The 24,342-nt window shown below is 46.9% G+C and overlaps 7 protein-coding genes across 7 annotated transcripts; 5 read left to right on the top strand and 2 right to left on the bottom strand.

Annotated features, from left to right (window-relative positions):
* Positions 1-814: 814 nt before the first annotated feature.
* F5147DRAFT_580118 (uncharacterized protein) lies at positions 815-1,788 on the top strand (the record flags this gene model as incomplete). Its single annotated transcript, XM_041431526.1, is given in 3 exon segments — positions 815-988; positions 1,001-1,390; positions 1,438-1,788. Coding segments are annotated over 3 exon segments (915 nt in total), but the record flags the coding sequence as incomplete, so codon positions are not given.
* Positions 1,789-3,613: 1,825 nt separating this feature from the next.
* On the top strand, positions 3,614-6,161 carry F5147DRAFT_704621 (uncharacterized protein). The gene is made up of 11 exons (XM_041437904.1): positions 3,614-3,796; positions 3,847-3,999; positions 4,051-4,583; positions 4,630-4,683; positions 4,743-4,926; positions 4,983-5,073; positions 5,126-5,232; positions 5,284-5,491; positions 5,541-5,685; positions 5,738-5,911; positions 6,047-6,161. The coding sequence occupies exons 1-11, from the start codon at positions 3,663-3,665 to the stop codon at positions 6,058-6,060; spliced, it is 1,797 nt and encodes a 598-aa protein (XP_041290704.1). The 5' UTR covers positions 3,614-3,662; the 3' UTR covers positions 6,061-6,161.
* An 838-nt stretch (positions 6,162-6,999) lies between these two features.
* F5147DRAFT_580146 (uncharacterized protein) lies at positions 7,000-11,013 on the top strand (the record flags this gene model as incomplete). Its single annotated transcript, XM_041431528.1, has 10 exons — positions 7,000-7,187; positions 8,555-8,705; positions 8,818-8,982; positions 9,042-9,231; positions 9,296-9,479; positions 9,548-9,749; positions 10,161-10,318; positions 10,375-10,471; positions 10,521-10,700; positions 10,762-11,013. Coding segments are annotated over 10 exons (1,767 nt in total), but the record flags the coding sequence as incomplete, so codon positions are not given.
* Positions 11,014-13,965: 2,952 nt separating this feature from the next.
* F5147DRAFT_654516 (uncharacterized protein) lies at positions 13,966-15,147 on the top strand (the record flags this gene model as incomplete). The annotated part of the gene is made up of 4 exons (XM_041433876.1): positions 13,966-14,159; positions 14,376-14,446; positions 14,703-14,860; positions 14,941-15,147. 4 exons carry the CDS (start codon positions 13,966-13,968, stop codon positions 15,145-15,147), a joined length of 630 nt encoding a protein of 209 aa, XP_041290702.1.
* Positions 15,148-15,408: 261 nt separating this feature from the next.
* F5147DRAFT_654515 (uncharacterized protein) lies at positions 15,409-18,168 on the bottom strand (the record flags this gene model as incomplete). Its single annotated transcript, XM_041433875.1, has 11 exons — positions 15,409-15,425; positions 15,515-15,736; positions 15,773-15,949; positions 15,999-16,224; positions 16,472-16,565; positions 16,868-17,006; positions 17,136-17,184; positions 17,235-17,390; positions 17,441-17,636; positions 17,685-17,944; positions 18,019-18,168. 11 exons carry the CDS (start codon positions 18,166-18,168, stop codon positions 15,409-15,411), a joined length of 1,686 nt encoding a protein of 561 aa, XP_041290701.1.
* Positions 18,169-18,619: 451 nt separating this feature from the next.
* On the top strand, positions 18,620-19,500 carry F5147DRAFT_654514 (uncharacterized protein; the record flags this gene model as incomplete). Its single annotated transcript, XM_041433874.1, has 4 exons — positions 18,620-18,793; positions 18,876-18,909; positions 18,958-19,194; positions 19,247-19,500. The coding sequence occupies 4 exons, from the start codon at positions 18,620-18,622 to the stop codon at positions 19,498-19,500; spliced, it is 699 nt and encodes a 232-aa protein (XP_041290700.1).
* A 952-nt stretch (positions 19,501-20,452) lies between these two features.
* F5147DRAFT_746601 (uncharacterized protein) lies at positions 20,453-23,585 on the bottom strand (the record flags this gene model as incomplete). The annotated part of the gene is made up of 12 exons (XM_041439865.1): positions 20,453-20,685; positions 20,714-21,045; positions 21,085-21,094; positions 21,119-21,224; positions 21,246-21,368; positions 21,399-21,442; positions 21,470-21,538; positions 21,584-21,775; positions 21,829-21,971; positions 22,044-22,223; positions 22,275-22,795; positions 22,842-23,585. 12 exons carry the CDS (start codon positions 23,583-23,585, stop codon positions 20,453-20,455), a joined length of 2,697 nt encoding a protein of 898 aa, XP_041290699.1.
* Positions 23,586-24,342: the final 757 nt, after the last annotated feature.

Here is a 24,342-nt window from a genome sequence, read left to right as displayed (position 1 = left end):
ATCTGTATCAGGTGTAAATACCAAGTCCAGTCACCAACCTAAAGTCTCTTCCAATCTTGCTACTGAGGTTCTTGTTGGCGGCTTTGCCGATGACACTTTGGATGATTCCCAGGAACACCTTGAAACAATCGCCTCAAAAACAAAGGAGAAGAAGTCTTTCATTAAGGTGCGTAGAGCATATGTAGTCTTACTGGTTCTAATACAAAGTGAACTATATAGATCACTACCAACACGAGGACCGATGATGCGACAATGGGCTCAAAGGGACAGTCTGATCTCAATGTGCCAATGGACGTGGAGGCCTCCACGCCATCAGACATAGAGGCAGACTTTGAGGATGACGGCCCAACAGACTTCGAGGACAATGATCCGATGGATGCAGAGGATGATGTGGAGAATGACGTGGAGGTTCTGGAGGACGACTTCAACCCGAACGAAGATGCGAAGATGTCCGAGGACAGTGACGGTGGCAGTGATTTATCATCCCACCGTCCGAATAACAAGAAGCGCAAGGTCTTGTTTCACTTATTGTCCTCAGATGAGGAACTTGAGGCTCCGCTTACAGCTGCTGTTGGAGCAGTCGTGAAGAAGGCCATGCGGGTAACATCTTCAGTAAGTCTATTTCATTAACGGTTATTGCTACTCATATTTGTTTGAACAGACTTCAGTCGCTGTCTCCAAGGCAGCTGCTACAGCAAAGCCACCTGCAAAGAAGGTGAAGATTGAAGTAGGTGCCGATGACAATACAAAACCCGTGCTTGTTCCATTGCCCGGTCACTGGATCGAGAAGCGATATAAGTCACGCTCAACCTACCGGAACAGTGATCTCCCTCCGCAATGTCAGGATCAACGGTGGCCCAAACATTTTCTCTTGACCCTTTACCTGTGGGCCAGCAGCCAAAATGATCTCTGGCAGTTTGCAGATACCTCTCTTGTTGAAGCGCTTCAATGCATTTTTGATGTCGTGTATCCAGATCTCCAGTACAAGGTGACCGCTTAGGGATCTGTCTTTGGTGTTGTGCATCTAGCAATTTTTTTTGTAGCACTATTGCTAACTCATTGTGATCTCAATAAGGCTACTCAGCGTCTGGCAGAGTGGCGCAGCAACTTCGGTTCAACAGGACTCGCAATTATGATCGACTTCTTCGCTCAGAACGAAGACACTAATCCAAAAGACCTTAGTGAAGCGCTTATGGAGGAGTTCGTGTTCCTCTTCAAGGACTTGGACTACTCAGACAAGATGAAAGCATTCCGGTCTCCTTTCATGATACAGTTATTTGCAACCGCTCATCTTCACAGTATTGTTGGACATGCTCATGTCACCGCCATCAAAACAGATGTATTGGCTGCCAGTGGCATGGCTGGTGTTCTTGCTCTCTGCGCAACTTCAGTAAGTATTCTGACCATACAAGAATCATGACTTATCACATTTGACAGCTCGAACGTGCTGTCAAATGCCTCGGCGCTGGTGCCATTGATATTGATGTGGACATCCTCAATATGTGTCCTGCACAACTGAAGCGCAAGCTGCGCACACCAAAGACCCTCAACAAGTGGACCGGCAACTACAGCACCACCGAGCACACATTTTCCATCAACAACTGGGGGTCAGTAACCGAAGCTTACTTGTCTAGCGTAAAGAAAAAGGGGGACATTTTTTTGAGGGACATGGTTTCAACAGCACAGAAGTTACTCAAGAAATCGGGCAGTGCTGGCCTTGAGAAGTACCTTCGCCTCAATGATGACAACGAATCAGAGGACATCAACAGGCGTGCCATGCTTTGGTAACTAGTAATATCAGTTTTTTTTTGCGTTATTCATGAGCTAACATCATTTGATAGATCTCGTTCCCACCATGCTTGCTGTCCGCTTCCATCATTGCCATTGATTCAAGTTCATAGTACTATCGTGTTTTGCTTATCCCACCACCACTCGTAATGCCTTTCGTCGTCTTTGGTCTCGTTTCATGCTCTTTGCACCGTTACCCTTCTTTTTGCTAGCATTTCATACTCTTCTTTTCGCTAATGTTTCATACTTTACTTTGTGTTCCCATTTTCATCACTTTTTTGCACTTTCCACCAGATGATGTGATACCGTTTGCTCTCTATTATTACCACTTTGTTTTGTCGGTTAATGCCTCATAAGTGACTTTCATGAGCTGCAAAGTAGAATTCAGAGGACGAGTGGCATTTTTCTCAATTTTCTCATCGTGTCTTGCGTGTCACCTTAATGGTTCCTCAAACCTGGTAAAACTCGGAAAAATAGAAATAAATTCAAAATCTTTGGCGAAAATAGACCCGAGGTTTTACTGATGCTTGCCCTTACCGCCACCACAATGTTCATGTGTGTGGTCCTTTCCATCCTTACACTCGCTGGAGTCACAGGTCTGTCTGCAGCCTTAACGACGCGTTGATGTACTGCAAAAAAGCAGGTCGACACTAGATTCCGCGTCGTTTCACTGTGTCCATTAACGCGCGCTGCACCAAGATCAGCACTACGGACCCCAGTTCTGATATAAGCCATTTTAAACGTACCACACAGAACTTCTGATGCAATGGCATAGCATCAGGAGGAATGAAGGCAGACTCATACTCATGCAATGATGTTGAGTGTTTCCAACCTCGCAAGAGTGCACTGTACAGCATTCGGTAAGTCATACAGTCCTCATGGTGTACTGATTCTGATGCAAGGAAGTCAATCTCTGGACTATTTCAGCCGTGGGCACCTTGTCATATGCACGCTAAGTACGGCAAATTAGGTCCTGGGTCACGTTGGCAAAATGATGGTCGTCACTGATGCCCACAAAGATTGAATAGACCTGGACATAGAAACATACGGAGTGGCTTCCCGACCGCGGTGTTAGTATTAACAAAGGTGAGGAGAAGCAACATAACTTGCCATCACTGGCTAAAATTCGCTGTAAAGGGCTAGTCCTCCTTATAAATATATTATAGATGAATAGATAAAAGCCGTTTAGTCTGAGTGCTAGTGAAAAACCAACATACGATTAGTTTAGGGCAGGCAAGTTCGTGTTAGTAAGTATAATCAGAGTCGCGGCGCTGTTGCAAATCACGTAACAACTGAATGCAAGTCTCTGCAAGAGAAGAGAGGTCAACGTCAGTCATAAAATTGGTGATAAACTAAACTTCACTGGCACTGACCAGATTCGATGACTTCAAGCTGCAGTGCCTCAAATCTGACGACAACACTATTCAATCAATGCTTCAGGTAATGTCTCAACCACACAACCCAATTCAAGCCACTTACAGGCTAACAGGCCGTGTACGCCTGGCTGAATGGCAGTGCGGGCAACACAAAGTCGTTGCCAATGGATGTATGCCGAATGCATGTACACAGGGTTAACGTTGAAACGTTGAAGCTTCGAACTTCGAAGCCGCTCATGCACATAGATCCCAACTTGGATAAATTTCACAGTGAATGAAACTGGGCGTAGGGCTCCAAATTGGAAGCTCTGTCCTGTTCAGAACAGGTTATAGGAGATGCAACATGCGTTTGCTCTATCATAGCACAATCAATTGCGACACGATGCACACACGCCTTGATCTGCGCCTCCAAACTTGGTATGTGACCTGTGAAATGTAAAACATGCCCCTTTGCATATAAACCTGGATACATGAATTGCATGCCTTCAGATTACTATTATGCTTCCACGGGAACCATATAAGGGCCCAACACGAAAGCTAGTGCTTGCATTTGATGTTGGGACCACGTTCAGTGGAGTCTCGTATTGTATGCTAGATCCGGGGGAGGTGCCTGTAATTCGAGGAGTAGCAAGGTTAGTAACCGGCTCAAGCTTCATGTATCTGGCTCATGGTGGGATTACAGATATCCTGCGCAAGAGCATGTTGGAGGTGACTCCAAAATTCCATCAATTCTTTACTACGACCTTCAGGGAAACGTCCGAGCCGTGGGTGCTGAGGCTCTGCAGGAGCATATCAAGGAACAGGCAGAAGACGAGGAATGGGTGAAGCTTGCATGGTATGTATATCGTCGAGGGTAAAACATAAGCTATATATTAATCTTAATCAGGTGGAAACTTCATCTTCGCGCCAAGCATCTGGCATCGTCTCACATACGAGATGGCGATATAGAACCTCTCCCACAAGGCAAATCCGCAGTAGAAGTCCTCGCTGACTTCATGCGCTACCTCTTCCAATGCGCTCGAACTTATATCCAGGAATCACATTTGGATTTCTGGAGATCGATCAAGAACTCCATCGAGTTCGTATTCACGCATCCGAACGGTTGGGAAGGCCAACAACAACAACAAATTAGACGCGCTATCGAGCTCGCTGGCCTCATATCATCTAAAGAGGAGCAATCGCACGTGCACCTCTTGACTGAGGGCGAAGCGAGTCTTCATTTCTGTGTTAACAACGTGATTGCATCAGATAGATTCTCCCAAACCCCTATAGATGTGTCAGATTACTCCGACGATGAGGAAGATCAACCTGACAACCAGGGAGTCGTTGTTGTTGATGCCGGAGGTGGAACCATCGATCTCAGCGCCTACTCAATGAAATTATCTCCGACCTCTTTCGAGGAGATTGCCCCAGCTGAATGTGAGCTCCGCTTTTCTGCGTTGTTTCCTTGCTGAAGCCCACTCAGGTCGCCTGCAGGGCTCAGTCTTTGTTACTAGTCGCGCTCGTACTCTGTTACAAAGTCTGTGAATGCATCAGTCATACAGGGAATCAAAAACTGATAGTCATTTGATTGCCCAGAGAAGCTTTCGGGCTCGGAGCACTACTCCAACCCAAAGATCATCGCACAAATGGCAGAAATCTTTGACAACAGCACGAAGATTCGGTTCAGTAAACCCGATGAACCATCTTACATTAGGTTTGGTACTGTCCGTGACAAGGATCCGAAGTACGACATTCGATCAGGGCAATTGAAATTGGCCGGGTTCGTCCATATTCTTTGGAATACCTTCATGACGATACCCATGCTTGATTGTACAGCCAGGACGTTGCCGACTTGTTTGAACCATCCATCGAAGCCATTATCGAGGCTTTTGAGCAGCAGAGACGCGCGGCTTCGATTCCAATCAATGTGAGCGTCATATCTCGCTCATAACTGGACGGATCGTGATATCGTCATGAAGTTGGTTTGTTTGGTTGGCGGTTTCGCTACCAGCGATTGGCTGTTCGTGAGACTCCAGGGATATTTTCTACCCCTAGGCATCAGCCTCTGTCGCCCTGATGCTCATGCGTAAGCCCTCAACTGTCAATGTGACTACTTTTACTGATCAGGTAACTGCAGCAATAAAGCTGTTGCTGATGGGGCAGTTTCATTCTACATCGACCACCTGGTGTCGTCTCGAGTTGCACGCGCCACTTATGGCGTTGAATACAGAACACGGTACAACTTTCTAGATCCCGAACACCTGGCCCGACAACATAAATGCGTCATTTCTAGTTCAAACGGCAAAACGTATCTCCACGAACGTTTTGAGAGTATCTTGCTGAAGGTGAATAAAGCACATCCAATCATTCGGTACATGCTGATCTGCTTTACAGGGAACGCAAGTATCTGAGCAACGCGAATTCCGGAAGCCCTTTAAAGCCACCCGGAAATCACTTGCTGCATGCAAGAGTCACAGCACAGACATAATGTGTTACAAGGGTGCCCTCCAGGAGCCGCGGTGGTCGGACACTGAACCGTGTATGGGTTGTTCGCGGCTCAAGTATATTTATACTGATTTGATTCAATTCAGCCTCATTTGCCACGCTATGCACGATTCATGCTGACCTCCACGAGCTATCTCGAACACTTCGTCCCAAAAGATCAGCTTCACATCAATCGGAGTATTACGAGTTTGATTTCGACGTCGTCATTTTATTTGGCCACACAGAACTGAAAGCACAGATCAGTTGGAAGGAAAAGGTTCGTGGCTCGATTTCATTGATCCATTTACTCGCTGATCGAGAACGTTGCAAAGGGTGTTGAAATGCGGTAAGCACAATTCATAGTTCTATGATTAACTGTGTCCCCTCAATCAGTAATAGGAGCCCGGCAAGTATAGTTTACGACGAGTAGTGTCAGGGCCGAACTGCAACTCTTTGTACTTGTTGCAAGTTGCAAAAGCGTGCCAGTATCGTGTAGGACAGTCGTACCATCTGAATCATCTCTATCCATGTCACTTCAAATATTATTGAGTTCTCCATACTTTTGAGTCTGGACTCTGAACAGCACAATTTTAAGGTACTGTCTGTCGGAAAAAGGTAAAGGGCCATTGTAAGGCCGCCGGCTTACAAGTTTGGTCACATGAGTTGTAACGTGCCTTAAAAGGGCGTCTGAGGTCATCATCAGGTCTTGTGATCGTGAGATACAGGTATACGATGAATAACCAATAGCTTACAATAACGTGCTTCGCAATCTTATTGATTCAAATCGTACCATCACATCATTATGGCTCCCTCTTGCACCTCTAGGTTAAAGTACAATCACTCAGAACAAACACTAACAGGGCAGCATCAATGCCCACATTGCAGCAAAAAATTCAAGACGCAGGGCTTCAAAAAGCATGAAGCCAGTTGCAAGAAGCACAACAACATTGAGAAGGAATGAGAGGCCTTCGCCCTCGAGCACAAACAAGATCAAAGGCGAGGTGAGTCATCTTCTACCTTGATATTGAATGTTACTGACAGTCAGAGGTATCTATTATAATGTATAGCTCGCTGGCAGGCATATATGGGTATCAGGTTTCCAAGCGCCAGCCCATCACAATCACTCAATAATGTTCCCTCCACAAGTGAAGACGAGGAACTAATCATTCCTCCAGGTGTGTATCATTATCTTTTTTAATTACACAAACCTAACACTAATCATCCTGATTGATTCAGACCCTTTGTTTGATTTCGATGCCTTGGGTAATGTTGACTTCGAGGGTGCCATTGACAATGGCCCAGGTAAGCATGCAATTCATTTGTTTATATTACTGACCGATCTTTCTGCATAGTTAATAGCCCATCAGGCTCTGCTGAACCTCTGCCTGCAATATCTGCTCAATGGCTCCTAGAATTCAGAACAGAATTCCACCCTTCTTCTGGTCGTGAGCCCCTCCATCAAGCATTTGATGAATTTGGCATTAATGCCCACCCCGAAGAACAACTTCCTGTCGATGAAACACCCTGGCATCCCTTTTGTTCACCTGGCGACTTCGAGTTCGCTGAAATCACACTGGATGCCAAGAGGTGTGCAAAAGGAAAATGCTGAACATAGAGCTCAATATTACTAAGCTAATAAACCTTAATATACAGCCACCTGAAGTTTCAAAACATAAATTCTGAGTTTCTCGGTAGCGGCCTCAATTCTCCGTCAAATCGTTAGTCGAGTACATAAAGTGTGGTATAATCAGTACTATAGAATAGATCTGGATACTCATTTTAATCAGAAGTGCATGTTGAGGCACGCTGATGAAGAAATGATAATTTCTAGATGTAATTTTGAGAACATGTGATGAAATAAGTAACGATGCGTCAATATCAATATGACGCATCTTGTTACCTGCTCACGCACATCTCTATCCTGAATGACATGCAGCAGCGCCTCCTTCTCTTCCCACATGTGTGATAGCATGACACAGCGGAAGTACATTGCTACAGGACAAGATAGGCATTTTGAGATTATGCAAAAGTGTTCCGAGGCTTACCTTGCATTTGCACTTCTGGAGAATCATCCAACTTGGACAGCATGATTTTGAAGGCTTCAATAGCTTCGTCGTAACATTGCGCACCACGCAGTGCTGCATGTGTCAACTGGTGTCCAATGTGAGACAAAGGATTGAGCTCAGTCACCTATGCACTGCTGGAGTCAATATGGGCTATGAAGCTATAGATGCCATCGCACCTTTTGTGCATCGAGAAGCCCATCGTCCCATAGCATTTTACCTAACTTTGCCTTACTACGATTTGCAAAGACAGCATCAGACACACGCACCACCACCAAGTCCTTGTACATTAAATGAATGGGTGAACTCAATGAGAGAGCGCTGGAGTTGGGAATGGTGGCGAAATAGTCAGCAGCTTCTTCATGACGTGCGCCATTCAAGGCCTTGATTCCTAGTTGAACATGCAGATATGCCTGATGCGCAAGTTGCCAAGATTAGTGTTGATGACCAAGTGCAGATGCTACTTACTTGCATGACATCACACACAAGAGCATCAGCATTCGGACAACCAGCAGTGAGTTCTTCGAGGAGCAGATTGGCCTCGTCATGTTGATCTGCATTGAAGAGGGCAATGGCCTGAAATACACGATGAAGCAGAAAGTATGTGAGGCAAATGTAACATACTTTGATCAAGAGCAAGAAATGGAGGATCTGCGAATCTTGGTCCATGTACATTGATGCAACATTGAATGATGCCCTTGCCTCTGAGACACGGCCTGCTCATCAATTATGTTGTGCAAGTTGTCTGATATTATTAAGGTTTTAAATTACTATACATGGCTAAATTACAGTGACCATCATGCTGTTACAGTGGTGGTGGTGGTGTCCGAAGTTTGTCCAGGTTGATGTCATGAACTTTAGTTTCACACACCTCTTGCTGGACGCTGCACTCAACAAATCTCATATCAATGGGCTCCTTGCTCTCATTGGTCACATCTCAAGAGGGGAGACCCAGATGACACTCAAGACTGATACAGATCTCCGCAAGGCTTGGGAACATGCGACTGATCAGGTGGCACTGGTATGTCACTAAAAATTAATCTCGCAAAATATATTATAGACTCATTTAGTTTACAAAGAACAACACCACTGTCCCATATAAATGAGAAGAACAAGTTTATGAGACCCATGCATTACCCCTCTGGGAGTGGGTGCTTGATTTACTAGGCAACCTGGTGCTCACTCCGCATTTTGTGTGGGATGCACAACGCATATACAAACATAACAGAACAGAGTTTGAGCATTTCTACAATGAGCCCTGGACAGGTGATCAATGGTGGGATGTCCAAGTACTTTGTTTCATATCTGAATTGTCTGCATACACTGACATCACTTTTTATTACATCAGTCTCGCCTTCCACCTGGCCTTAAAGTGGCCCCATTTTGTTTCATCTTGTATGCAGACAAGACAAGACTGTCATCGCATGGTACGGTCAAGGCATATCCTGTCGTAGTACAATGCACAAACTTGCCAATAGGCATATGGAACAGCAAGGGAATTGGTGGTGGTCGCATTGTCGGGTGGTTGCCCATCATATGTTAACACTCACAACTTTTGAATTACCATGGATTTGATGGAACTATTGCAGGGCTCCGAAGAAGTGGATGAAGAAGGCAAAACGGGGTTTGTGAACTTCAAGTGCATCATATGGCATGAGTCATTCTTGAAGCTCTTGGAACTTGTTGTGCAGTACTCGAAGACCGGTTATGTGCATCAATGCTTCAACATGATTATGCGCTGGCTGTTTCCTATTCTGCTGATACTTTCTGCTGATTATGAAGAGCAGTATGTTTTAGTTTTCTCTGTACTGATATACACAAGCCTGGTCCAGACATCTCATATATTGTTTGTAGATGTATGATGTCGCTCATCTGTGGTCAAAATTGCAAATGTCCTTGTCCTGTATGCATTGTGCCACTTGAGAAACTTCACGATCTATCCGAGACATTTGCGCTTAGATCAATGCAAGATGCAATAGATGCACTCAACAATTACAAGATCAGCAAAGGTCGGGGCGAAGCACTTCTCAAAGTGTTAGGATTACGTGCCATTGCGGTAAGCTACAGTCTTAGTTATTCTCTCATCTCCCCTCTTTATAATTATGTTTTACTATTTTACTGGTTTGCACTGTTGATCGGTATCTCTATTACCTCCTTCATATTTTGTTATTCCCTGCTGCACCTGGCATGGCTAACCAGCCCTCTGTGGCATCTCTTGTATATTTGTTTGATCCTCATTCCCTGCTGCACCTGGCATGACCAACCAGCCCTCTGTGGCATCTCTCGTATATTTGTTTGATCCTCCTCCATCTTTCTTATTCCTTGCTGCACTAGGCATGGCCAGCCAGCCCTCTGTGGCATCTCTCATATATTCATTTGATCCCTGCTGCGCCTGAACTTTCAATCATATTCTGTTCCTTCATACACTTCCTGATACAAATACTGATTCTTGTTTACTCTCCACTAGAATGTATTCTGGTGCATTGCCTACTCTGACCCTCATGAAGCCATCAGCTTTGACCGCCTACATTCCCTTCATATTGGCATGTGGAAACACCTACTCAAGGAGTTGAAGAAGATCCTCAAGTCACTCGGACATTCTGCGGAGGCAAAGCTTGAGAATCAGTGAGTCACTCATGTCATTGATTCATGTCACTTAGTTCCTAATTGTATACTGGTAGGGTTGCTGAATTCCCTCGATGGTGCAATTTCAACCATTTCAGTACTGTCATCCACATCATGTTCAGTGATGGCAACAAGATGCAAGACCTGTCTAAAGTGGATAACTTCGCATTTTTCAATACCTATACTAATAACTAATCCACAGCAAACCCTTTATTCGGCATTGAATGTATTGACCCACAGAGCTAGCCCAGAAGGATATCAACTCCTCCATGTTATCAGTAGCTATCTGCAATTGGATAGCTACATTGGTCTTGATGTGCAAACGACAAACATGCTAGTGGTGCTCAATGCCAAACTACTTGTTTTCAACACCACACTTAAGGTAAGCCAGGTCTTTTTCAGTTGCACCAATAATTAACTACAGCATCAATTGCTCATTCCAGGACTATGTCAAATGTGCATCGACGTCCCCTATCAAAGATCTCAAACTCGATTGGGACTTTCCAAAGACTCACCTTTGGAAGCATGTGACCCGAGACATCCGAATGAAGGGTGTAACGTGCAACTACAGTACTCATCCAAACGAGAAGCTTCATGGCCCTCTGAAAGAGGCCTATGAGTGCCAATCGAATGGAAAGTTAAGGATATTCAATCATTCCTCAGATTTGCCAATTTCTATCATCAATTCATTTTAACTACTCGGACATTGTAGTTCCGCTTACATGGCTCACTCACAAGGATGCTCCCTGGAATTTCTCCAAGGATTGCCGGAAATCTTTTAAAACTCTCAAGAAAGCCTTCACTACTGCTCTGGTGCTTACGCACTGGATGCCAGATGTTCCTATTGTTGTTGAGACAGATGCTTCTGATTATGCTATTGCTGGAATACTTTCTATTGTATGTCCGGACCAGGAGCTCCGCCTGGTTGCCTTCTACTCCCAAACCCTCTCGGCTCCCGGAACTTAATTATGACACTCATGATAAGAAACTTTTAGCCATCTATGAAGCTTTCTGGTCCTGGCAACACTACCTTGAAGACTCTGCCGAGCCAATAGACGTTGTCACAGACCACAAAAACCTTGAGTACTTCACTACTACAAAACTCCTCACCCACCGACAGGCCCGCTGGTCGGAATACCTTCATCAGTTCAACCTCATTATCTGTTTCCGACCTGGAAAACTCGGAGCAAAGCCTGACTCCTTAACTAGATGTTGGGACATCTACCCCAAAGAGGGGGATAAGAACTATGCTCAAGTTAATCCACACAACCTCCGGCCGATATTTACCACAGAACAGCTTGCTTCGTCCCTCCGGGCATCACATCTAGCAATTCCAGTGCTCTGGGCAGCTGTACTAATGGATGTTGAGCAACTTCATAAGGACATTCTGTCCGCCCTCCCCAATGACCCTACCACTTCCAGTCATCTTCCGGATCCGTCGGACCTGAGATGGACAATGAACGACAGTGGTTTTCTCCGTTGTGACAACCGTATATACATTCCAGAATCCAATGACCTCCGCCTCCAAGTGCTCCGGAATATGCATGACCACCCCCTATCCAGACATTTCGGTCAGAACCAGACCCTGGAAATAATCCATCGGGAATATACTTGGCCCGGAATCCACGCATATGTCAAAGACTATGTCAAGTCCTGTATGACCTGCGCCCGAGCCAAAGTTTTGAGACACAAACCATATGGATTGTTGAAACAACTCCCCATCCCTGAGAAACTGTGGAATTCTATATCCATGGACTTCATTGAGCAACTTCCCGATTCTTCCGGCTTCACCGCCATTCTGGTAGTCATAGATCGGCTATCCAAGCAAGCAATATTCATCCCAACATATGACACTATCACCTCTCTGGACCTCGCCTGGTTATTCCTTCTTCACGTGTTTTCAAAGCACAGAGTTCCATCACATGTCACTTCCGATTGCAGTATGGAATTTATCTCCCATTGCTTCTGTTCGCTTGGAAAAGCACTTGACATGATCCTCCACTTCACTTCCGGATATCATCTGGAAGGTGACAGACAAACCGAGCGAGCTAACCAAACCCTAGAACAATACCTCCGGATCTGCTGCAACTATCAGCAGGATAATTGGTCGGAACTGTTACCCTTGGCTGAATTCGCATATAACAACGCTCCTAGTGCTACTACCGGAGTTTCACTGTTCTTCGCCAATAAGGGTTATCACCCGAACATTTCCATACATCTGGAGTGTGATCTCTCCTCTGCCTGTGCCCGGGATTATGCTATAGACCTAGATGAGCTTCATCAATTCCTCTGAGAAGAAATGTCTCATGCCCAAGCATGATATCAGGGACCTGCGGATGCTAGACGTAAACCCACTCTGGACTTCAAAGTCGGAGATCAGGTCTTCGTCAAAGCAAAATATTTCCGCTCAACCCGACCATTGAAAAAGCTCTCGGAAAAGAATCTCGGTCCATTCGACATCATCGCTCGTCCCAGCACCCACTCCTTCACCATCCATCTTCCGGATGCTATGTGATCCATACACCCTGTATTCCATGTCTCTCAACTAGAACCCGCAACTTCGAACACCATTCCCAATCATATCCAGCTTCCTCCACCGGTCTTAGTCGACAGAGAACTGGAATACGGATTTCCGAAATCCTGGACTCAAAGATCGACCGCTGGAGACGTCACTGCCAACTACTATACATAGTACATTGGGCCGGATATGAGGGAATGGACGAAGAAACTTCCTGGATACTTGCCACTGAACTCAGAAATGCACCAGAACTTCTATTGGATTTCCACTCAGCATATCTGAACAAGCTGGGATCAACTTCTAACAATGAGTAAGAGATAACATGCATATATGTACATTAAGGGTGTCCGGACTTCCGGACTCCAGATCCCATGACTTAGGGGTCCATTTCCACATCTGGGGATTGGAAACTATTTCCATGTCATCGTCAATGTCCTCCAGACTCCACTGACGTCTTTTACCCTTGCCTTTGGGGGATGGAGATCCTTCCGGATGCGCACGTTTCTTGCCTTTACCTTTGCCGGCTGGTGCTTTGACAGGCAGATTTCTGCCAACGCACTTTTCCTTGGACGCACGGCATTGATCACAAGTCCAGATCTTCCGGAGAAATCAATAAACATCCGGATCTGGACAAACCAGAAACTCACCCTAGGCATCTTAGATGCTACTGCCCAGGGAGCCCCTTCAGTGACTTGACCCCATAATGTAGGCCAGCCCACCCTGACATTTCTCCATAAGTGTAGGGCCAACCCACTGTGAGCCCACATTGAATTCTCACCCAGTGTGTATAGGTGGGCCAGGAGGAGTCATGTACCCCACAGGTATGGCAGGGCCCATTATAAATAACACTCTATACCATGGAGTGGGCCATACATTAGAAGTGAGTGACCCCTTGCCCTTAATGGGACAGCCCATTTTTGCTTGGTACAGGCCATCGGATCCGAAGCATGACATCAGGCATCAGTTGCTGCACAAGGCATGAGGAATTAGTTCTGGAGCATGACATCAGGAATCAATTCCGGCGCATGGCATCGGAAATCAGTTCCGGACCATAGCATCAGGAATCAATTCCAGCGCAGAGCATCGGAAATCAGTTCCAGAGCAGCATATTGGGAGTTGGTTCCCGAGCATGGGATCGGGAATCAATTCCACCACAGGATATCGGAAATTGGTTCCCAAGCATAGGATCAGGAATCAATTCCACCGCAGGATATCGGAAATTGGTTCCCGAGCATGGGATTGGGAATCAATGCCGATGAAGCGCATCAGGAATTGGTTCTGGAGCAGCATAGTGGGAATCAGTTGCCAAGAATGGCATTGGCGGTCAGTTCCTCAACAGCGTATTGGCAAATGCAATTGCCATTGGCGAGGACATTCAGTATTACTGCCGGGCTTTCAATTCAGCAATGATCGCCGAGGATTCATAGCTAAATGGTCATGCGAGGCCATATGCAGGAAAGGAGTGTTGGTAAATGTGTCTCAAATTTAAGGCATCAAATCAGATCAAGATAGGCAAATCATGGTGATGAATCTCACCAGAATCCAGGGGACCGGTTGGCAAATGAATAGCCTGAACGTGGCCCATCGGCAAATGCACATCCAGAACGAAGGTATGCCAACGAGTGATTGCAATATTAGCATGCAAGAATCAGGAAAATTTGGCAAAAGGACACATGAATGCAGGAGAATGGGGACAGGAGTAACGTGTCGGCATAAATGCCTGTCGGCGATTGATGAGTAATTTGCCATCGGCGTCAGTGATTGAATATAAGGATTGTTGCTGATCAGCAGTGACTACCATTGAATCGAAATCCATATCGGCGATTGGTCAATGACTGGGCCCACACATTGGTACATCGGCCGCAGGTAGAGCTCATAACCTATCATTGTCCATTGCTGGAGGCGTGTGGGCCCGCGGTAAAGAGCAGCATTTGATTGCATATGGTGGGCCCACTATCAATTATTCTCACCGGCAGCTGGGCCCACGGGTTTGTCAATCGGCTGCACGGTGGAGCTCATCACCTGTAAGTGTCTACTGTCAGAGGCGGGTGGGCTCGGCCCACTGTTCACTATCAATGCAGGCCCACTATGTGTCATGTGCTAGCCAGGCGGGCTCAGCGTTCCCATGTCGGGTGGGCCTACTGACTGTGTGAACCAACGTGGTGAGGTAATGACTGGTGGGCCCATACAACAGTCAATACGGTTGGGCCCAGGCCAGCCAATTGGCCATTGGAAGTTGACACCTGTCGGCTATGACGTTGAGAGGACGCCAAATACTGAACAAACAACTGTTGAACATGCCGACGGTTAGGGGAATGCATTTGATGTTGTCGCCGGGTGATTAGAAAGCAGTCCATGCAACAGACACACGCTGGCATTACACATGCCACACCAGATTTATCTCAACGCCGATTTGCAGTAAAGCGGCGATCTTGCATGTGATCGGCGATAGAACATATGACCAGCAATATATCTGAATGAACGGACATTCCATTGGGTCCAATCCAGCCAACAAATATATATTACAATGGTATCTGAGGACCGGCAAAGCAATCTAATCCAGCCGAAACATCTATATTACAAGGGTATCTAAGAACCAGCAAAGTAAGAACATAAAACAAGTGCTAAAGACAATATATATGGTAGCTACAAAATGTCGGCTGATTTGTCCAACTCACTCCCTTCACCCTCTGTATTTGGATGATTCTCCTCAGTGAGCCGACTCTCTTCAGCACTGGTATCATTCTCTATGTGAGTCGGCTGTTCCAACACAAACTGCTGGTCCCTCATCCGGATAGGTAGACAAACCTCTGGCCCCGGATGCATAATAAGAGGCACAAGGTGTCGGCAAAGTTCGGCAAGTTCTTCGGCAAGACAGGCGGAGAGGGCCTCTTGCTCACCTAATCGATTGTTGGCCACTGCAAGCAAGGTCTCACCTGCAGCCACCCAATCTTCTAATCCGGTGACAATCATACGAAGTCCCAGGATTTCCTGCCTGAGGGTGTCGATCACACCTGTCTCCGATGATTCCATGGCGAGAATGGAGTTACCGGTGGCGGCAACCACAGGTGCCTCAGGAGCAGCGGTCGAAGCTACCGGTGGGATTTCTGTGTCTGGGGTCAATAGGTTAGTTCGGAATCATATGAAGAGGAATTTACATACCTGTGTCGGTAGGAGCCAATGATGGCGACGGATGGTGAGATTTTGATTTGTTACGGCGGGCGGGAGTCGCGGTTGACTTCTTCGGTTTGCCAGCGGCGGAGCCATTGCTGCCGCACTTTTGTTTCGACCTGTGACAGTGGGCACAGACAGTAAGCTCCCCGCCAGAGCCATTATACCCTTGCTGGCAGATCACACCTCGCTGCACACAGTTGCCGCAGCCGGGGTTCTACAGCGGAGAGGATAGGTCGGCATGGTCATCCTCGGTGAAGGTTCAATGATACAGCGAGGCACGAACAATGCTCCTGACTGTATCTATAAATGTTGTAAGGTCGCGTGTTGCCTAGTCTGCTATACTTGAGACGACAAGTGTGTTCGACCCTAAAGGGGAAGCGAGTGCAGCAAGGATCTAGTAGTAGGTGCCGAAGGCGCTACTGGTTGGCGAATGCGAAGCGCGGGAAAGCGCAGGTGCGCACGAGGCGCAGGAATGCGCGAAGCGCGGGAATGCGGGCGCGTGTATGCGGAAACAAGAGAGGGTATGAGTGAGTTTGCTTAAGTGATGATAAGACACTAGACAAGAGGTGAGAGATGCAAGCTGAGAGATGTTATATGTGAGGTGCCAAGTAATAGATTTCAACTATGCTCTGCTGGGTAGTAAATGGGTATCATCGTGGTTCAGTCCTCTGTCGTTCTGGTGGGAGAGTAAGTGAGTAATAGTATGTACTGCTGGCGCTTAAGTATGGCGCCTAAGCGCTGTCATGTGGAGCCGAAGCGCTACCGAGTAAGGTATGTAAGGATATATGTAAGTAAGGGTCCATGATAAAAATAAAGATGGAACGATATGCAAATGTGAGAAATGGAAATATACGCACTAGGGAACTTGGTGGACAGTGGATGGATGCTTCCGGATGGCTGGCGCTATAGGGCGCTCAAGCGCGGGAAAGTGCGCGCGCATATACATCGTGAAGCGCGGGAAAGGTACGCGCGCAAGTTGCGTGATGTGTGGGAAAGCTGCGCCTCATGTAGGAATGGCTGTAGGAAGCATACAGAGTGATGCTACAAGTTCGTGCTGTATACTCCTTGGTGAAAACTGCAATATTGCACAAGGAGAGGCATGAGTCTCTACATCGGTTGAAGGACCTGCCGCCACAGCCGCCTGCGGTGCTGCTGTGGTAATGGTTGTTGCAGCCTACATGATCCAGAATGAGTCATATCATTATAAAAAATGAAACAACTTACCGGTACTAGAACATAAGGAGTACCACCCTTTGTTGCGGGCCCCACCTTCGGCGTTTCATCTCTCTCATCCTCACTAGAGATCAACAACCAGGCAGCTGAACGGCTGTGGCGCTGAGGGGTTTTGAGAGCAGGTGGCAACTTTGTGAGAGTGCCCGCCTATTCAAGGATTGATTAGTATTTATTCCACTGTGAAGCAAGAGACTTACCTTGATCACCATTTTGAATCTTATGGATGGTTTTGGTCGCAGCGGCACCACGACCTCTGATACTTGGGGGGGCATCGGCGCCATATCCACCGACGGCTGTGGTGAATCCGGCGCGGCATCCAACTCCCGGTCGTCTTCACTGGTAATAATGGCCTTGGATGCGCGCTGGCGCTTCGATGGTGGTCCATGGCTTGTACTGGCACGAGTTGCCAAATGTTTACCACATTCAGTGGCGTGTCCTCACTCTTCACCGTCCTCCGATATGGCCTTTTCCTTGCCTTTCCCCTTGCTGGGTTGAGACAGACCGGCTACTGGCGGCGAGGGTTGCCTGGGCTGTTCCTGGTACCCAACTGTCCGGGGGTATAGGGGACTCCTCTTGCAGCGTGGATCTCCGGTGTGGATGTTAGTCCACACGGGCGTACTTACCACCGTGCAGGAGTTCGCATTGATGTGCTCACTCAACTCAGCGGCAGCCAAGAGCACTATCGGTGAAAGAGTCTGCACCTGCAGTGCATGGACAGAAAAGATGTTTGTCTAGGCAATGTTAGTTAATGTAGCTACATAGAAAGACGACTTACTAAAATGCTGGCCATTTCCAGCGACAAGTTTACATTTGCTGGATCTGCACGGTCCAACTGAATTGCCTGACCCAATAGGTGCTCAATTTGAGCGGCCACATGCATGAAGGCAGCGTTCGCTGTAGCGGCAGTGTCAGAGATTGTAGACATGATGGATCGTAGTAGTGTTGAGAGCGGCGAAGACATGAAATGAACATAAGTACAATACTGACGTGGCTGCTTATGTCATATGTGGGGGATGCTGAACAATACCCTGACCATGGATCCACAACATCAATACCTCCAATGCACCACGTCCCACACTTCAAACAATGTGACCACAAAATATTAGTCCACAACATGTGGTGCAATTGAGATTCATGTGAACCCACATAATGGACAGGACCGGTCATCTAACTCATCCATACTGATCATGGCAACTGTCTATCCGGAGATCCGAACATTAATATTGAGTCGCCGATCTATGCTGTGGCGAAGATCTCCGGCATTTGTAGCATACCTTGAAACATTGTGATGGGCTGCCACAAATCATTTCAAACTCCGATGTACAGTATATATAAATTCCGATGCAAATCATATCATCTTTCATAGTACATTCACTATGTCCACTCCACCTTTCACCGCTGAAACTGTCACTGCCATCGCCGACACCGGGCTCACCTTGACTCTTGCCGACATGGCAAACATATTCGACTTCGTGGCATCCCGATTGCTAGCAATTCGCACCACACTTGAGACCAGTACTCATGTGAAATCATCGAAAGCTCGCCACAATGTGAGTAGGTACCTCATGTGGGAGGGTGATGTAAGTGTTTATTCATTCTCATTTTGCCGAGCCACACTGATCACCGACAAAGGTCTTCATACTGCCTTGGGTAGCCTTGTGCGAGGGTATGAGCATCAGCCCTCCCTTGTCAAGAAATCTCCGGTTTGTGGTAGGTATCCTCGGCATGAGCCAGGCGGAGCTTCTAAATGACCAGGAACTTTATGCCTCTTTCATGAAACTGCCGGTGCAGCCATCTGGACCATGGGTCAAAGGTCGTTTGGCAAGGACATACGAATTGGCTTGGTGGCACACCGACTTCGATGTCCTTCCTTTTCAAGATTTCATTACCACTTTCCCCCCTCCCAATCAGCTCATAAGAATGATTGCCGATCACTTCACCCAATTGGCAAGTACTTTCTGTCTTACTTTCACGCCCCGGTCTAATTTTGTAGCAGCCTGAAGGTTCAATGCTGGTGACACTGGCGACGTTAGTGCAGCCCCGGTCAACACTGGTAGCTCAGCAAATCGCTGTGATCCAAGCCGAACTTTCCAATGAGGGAGAGGCTATCATTAGGATGATAGAAGACAAGGTTGTAGAGGTTCGGCTTCTTGCCGCCTCAATGTTACGGATGGAGGCCGCACTCAGCGAAGATATTCTTGAAGCGATCGCCGCGACCAAACATTTGGTGAAGTATTTAAAGAGGGAGGCTAAGTAGTACTTCAAACATGTATAGCTTGATAATTGGAATCCTGTAGCCCATACTGTCTATGTACATTTAGATGAACCTTTTGACATCATTGAAAGCCAGCAAAGCATCTTCATATAGTCAATCATACATTTTTTGCTGCCACGCCGCTGTAGAGACTCGCGCCTCTCAATGCGGAATATACGGCCCTATTACCCACATAATTCCCTACACGTTCCAGCTCTTATCCGAAGGATCAGTCATACGCGCTCTCAAGCGCGCGCCCTACGTACGCGCCTCGTTCGCGTGCCTTACACGCACTCGCGCCTTTCGCGCGCGCTCGTGCGCCTCCCCTTAGGCCTTCGTACCCTTGTCCGTCCGTCCGTCCTATGTCCTCGCTGATTTACTGGTGCGTTATTCTTATCCCTTTCACTGAATTGACGTACCTTCGGTCCGATCTCCGCGCTTACATATAGAAAGTCTATCATAGGCTTTAGAATATATTTAGAGTTGATATGGTTACTCGGTTCGGTACCACGCTCGCAAGCGCGCCGCATAGCGTAATCTCCCTTCTTAAATAGAGGGAAAGTTCCTTTTAACTTACTTCCTTCCCTTCTCCCTTATCTGAGTATACTGCAAATTGTATAAGTGCACCTTAGTACTTGAAATCCGATTATACTTCACTATTCTACCATCGCTCGCGCACCTGTTATACTTGAACACTCTCCCCCATCGCTCAAAAGCACGCTTCCGTATACGCGCGCGCCCCTCGCATCTTTCGCTCGCGCGCCTTCGCATTTGCTTACTCGCGCCTACGCGCGCGTTATCTTCTCGCGCCTTCGCGCGCCTGTTACCACCCGTCTAGTTGGCGAAGACTCCCTCCATTACATTAAAGAGGAACTTCTCTCAGTAGCTGTCCTTTGGGTCGAGTCGTATTCTCGTATCCTGGTCTTACTGTAGAACCCCCGTTAGCTTTAGCGTTTCACCTATAGTCAAGATTCCTCACCTTCACCGCATAAGCCACATGTCCCATCTTGCCGACGCCCTCGGCAATTGTAGCATGGCGAGTCCATTCCTGGGATTTGTGACAAAAGAAGTTGCAGGTCCATTGCATTTTATGTTGGACCAGCAACAGTTCTTCTGCCCAATGATCTCTAAGAGCCTTGGACTGGAGCCAATGCACTCGGTAAACTACCACAAGGAACACATAAGTGCCTGGTCACCAGTGACTCAATGGACTCACATTTGCTCAGCCAATCGCTACTCTCCGAGTCCCCCTCCACATCCATGGACCAAAACCAAGCCAAGGTACTATTTCTTTGTCCTCTTGCATTAGGATCGGCGACCGCTGTGCTAACCTTTAAATGCTCTTTTTCCAAAGGCCGGTATCTAGTAAGAATGTTGTCGGCGCCAAGTTTGGCAAGCTGAGATCGGCACTTTGAATAAATAGTGGCATTGATGCTAATGGCACGGTCCACAGAATGCACTTGAGTCCAGGCCCTGGTGGACATTGCTTGTGACTTTGCAGTCCTGACCGTTGTGCGGGAAAGCACGGCCTTGTCTGCCAAGTGCACCCTGATGTTATGTAAAGCATCATTGGCCTGTCCTTCTCACAGCATCACCTCTTGATGGATTAAATCGGCGACACCCCACTCGGCGCATTTGTCAGGACCAAGATTGGAAGGCAATGGTATCACCACCTTTTCAGGCTGAAAGAGACAAAGTTCATTGGACATGCCACCATCGGTGTCTTCCTGCAAAAGCAGGATTTCAACCTCCATATCCTGGTGATTGACATTGTCCAATCCTTCCCCAAGGATATTCAATGCCATCGCCGCCCACCGGTCAATGTCCCCTTGTATCCTGTCGCGGCGGCGGCCGATCTCCAGTCTCTGAGTCTCCGTTGGATGTTGTCCCAATTTTCTTACATCTATTTGCAATGTTACTTGTGCTTCCTCAATGGTGATTCCTTCTGCCAGCCATGTTGCCATGCCCCGACGTTGCGCCGCGGCCGGCTGCCGACTATGTATACGTAATAGTTCAATCTCCTGTTGTTTCCTTGATGGTGCTGTCGGCGTGTGAGTGCCAGAATAACAGTATCAAGGCCTCATACCTTTTCGAAGTTGGACATCATAAATATCCATCGCCATTGGATCGAGGACACGCCGCTCTTGGGCAAGCCTCTCTTGTTCTTCCCACTGTCTGACTGTATTCCCATCAGCACTTTGATGTAGCTTCTCAAAGGAGGTCATGCTCTCGGCGACACCTTTCACTGCCTGCTTGTATTTTCGGCAGAGGAACTTGGCTTGAGTTTGGGTCTTTGTGAGGAACTTTCTATTCATCAATTGGAGCACTTACTCATCCTGATCATTTTCATACAGTTGCAATCGTTCATTTGGTAATCCAAGCACTCCTTCTGATGTGGTGTCCCCATTCCCCGTGCCACCGGTGAGATAATATTCAACGGCGACCATAGGGTTTCCATGATCTCGCCGTCAATCCTGCCGGCGCCCAGAATGAAATTTGAAGTGTATCAAACGAAACAGCTATCTTGATGACCATGGACATGCCACAAGCCTATTCCTGGGATGATATCTATGTCTTGCTGAATGTCCAGGTAAAAACTTTCAGCTATGCGGTCCTTCAAATTTTTGTGATACTGGCAGTTTACATCGTAGAAAGTTAATGACCGTTGAATCCCATCGGCGTTATATTTTAAAGCTTGGCACAGTGCGTAGTCCATGTTCATCTGTCTGTTAGCTGTTGGCAAAGTCCCACATCACTTGCAATATGATAAACCACACCTTTCACCCTTTTGAAAATCCACCATCGCATGAGGAACGAAACAGCCATGTCTTGCACAAGCACAGCCGCCGATCCCCGTGGCTTCTAATCTGTGCCGGGATGCATTGGCTTGGTTAACTGCCCTGTGGTTGTTACACTCCGAACGCTGAATGGTATCATTTGCCTTGGCAAGGTGTGCCTTATACATCTTGTCGCCAACAATAAAGCTGCGGCCATCCATCAGTGAGACTTCATCTTCAGGATTTGAAGCATGGAGGTGCTCCGCTTTGAAGTTCCCATCCATTACCAGTGACCTTGAATACAGCCAACTTGGTGTTTCCAAATCCGATCTTTTCTCTTCATGATCGGCACCATCACCCATCAGCAACTTGACATTGATTCCAGGCTGCGGACATGCCGGACAGAACAGTGCAAGATCGCCCAGTTTGATGGCTTTGGACTCATGGGCGAAGCCATTCCATTTCAGGAGCTTGAGCTTGCGCCATTGTCTGGCAACCCTCATAAGCTCCCGATACCGGTCCTGGAGAGATATCAACTTAGGCGCCGCTGAGCAAGGATGAACTCACCGGTACCAAATGAGGAAACACACTTGTTGTCATCCTCCGTAACTTGCTATAATAATTCATCGCCGAGGTGCCACACTCCAAGTTATCCAGCAGGAAGTTGTTCAAAACATCAAAGGTGAAGGCTGTCTTTGGTTTTGTGAAGGAGGCCGGAAACAAGCCCATTTGAAACAACTGTATGTCGGCAGAGGGTGCATCGGTGCATGTGCAATACTTTACCATGTGAGTATGTACACCTGACACATCCACTATAGTTGTCATTCTTTTGCTATTTTTTATGAATGGCACGCCGGTCAGTAGATCATTGGTGTCTTTCATAGACCTCAACCCAGGAGAAGTCCCATCGCTGATGTCACTATCGGCCCCGGAATCTGCAAACAATTCATCGGCAACCTTATCATCCCAGGGGCAGGCATCTCCATCATGCCCTAGCCAGATCACCAGGCCGGTTTTAACCAGGCAAGAATCCTCAAAGCAGGTTCCTGTCCACTGACTGATCCTATGGAAGGGAACCCTCTGGTGCTGGCTCCTGCAACAATTTGTGCAAAAGAGGGGCTCACCAAAACAGTTATGGCATTTGTAGACCCCATCAGTACCACATGTGATGCATATCCTGTTGATGGGAACCTCTCTGTGCAGGAGTATGTTCAGATACTGGTCTGTCTTTGGGACCCATTGCCTAAGGTAGTCATTCTGGCTCTGGAAATGAAGTGAATCCGGAACCCTTGAAATGAGTATTGAAGTCATACTAGGGATTTGGGCAACTGCAGGGGCACCATATGTTCCTGGTGCAGATCACCAATAAAATCTTCTTGTCCATGATACAACATATCTTGGTATGGCCTCTTTGATGGTGACTTTATTGGGGACTTTGTTGGGGTGGCTGGAACTGACCGGATTGTTCTGATGTTAGGTTTCTCAACCCATTTTCCAGTTACTTTCCTTGTCCTATATGTTCTCTTCCATTCCACTACCGAGATTTTGCTAGCAGGTGTCCACTCCAATACTTTTGAGCCTCTCATGAAGGTGATGAATGATGTAGTCAATGGTATGTGATGGTTGAAGCAACCAGAAGTTTGCCAATATCCCTCACTAATACTAGACCGAAACTGGTTCATGTGAAATAAATACTCGGTATCAGTAAATTCAGCCTTTGTTCATGAAACATGGGCCATCCGGGTTGCAGTTGGTGTGTAAGAGACTGCTGCTATTAGAGATGTGTCATGCTGATACAACAATTAGTTATATAGGTATTATACATAGTCAATGTTATTGATGATTAAAGCAACCTGAACTTGATATCCCTCACTAATACTAGACCAGAGCCAATGCATGTTTAATATATGTTCGGTATCAGTATATTCATCCTTAGTACATGACACATATGTAGGCCCTTGTACCTGCCATTGGTGTTTAAAAGACTACTGTCATTTGGGATATGTGATACTAATTCAAAGATTAGCTATATAGGTACAATTTGAGTATAATGCATAGTCATTTGAGC

The sequence above is a fragment of the Suillus discolor genome (assembly GCF_016758755.1).
Source record: "Suillus discolor strain FC423 chromosome Unknown F5147scaffold_42, whole genome shotgun sequence".
Lineage (NCBI taxonomy): Eukaryota > Fungi > Basidiomycota > Agaricomycetes > Boletales > Suillaceae > Suillus > Suillus discolor.
The sequence above is the reverse complement of the archived record's forward strand: the minus strand, read 5'-3'. Positions and strand labels throughout refer to the sequence as shown.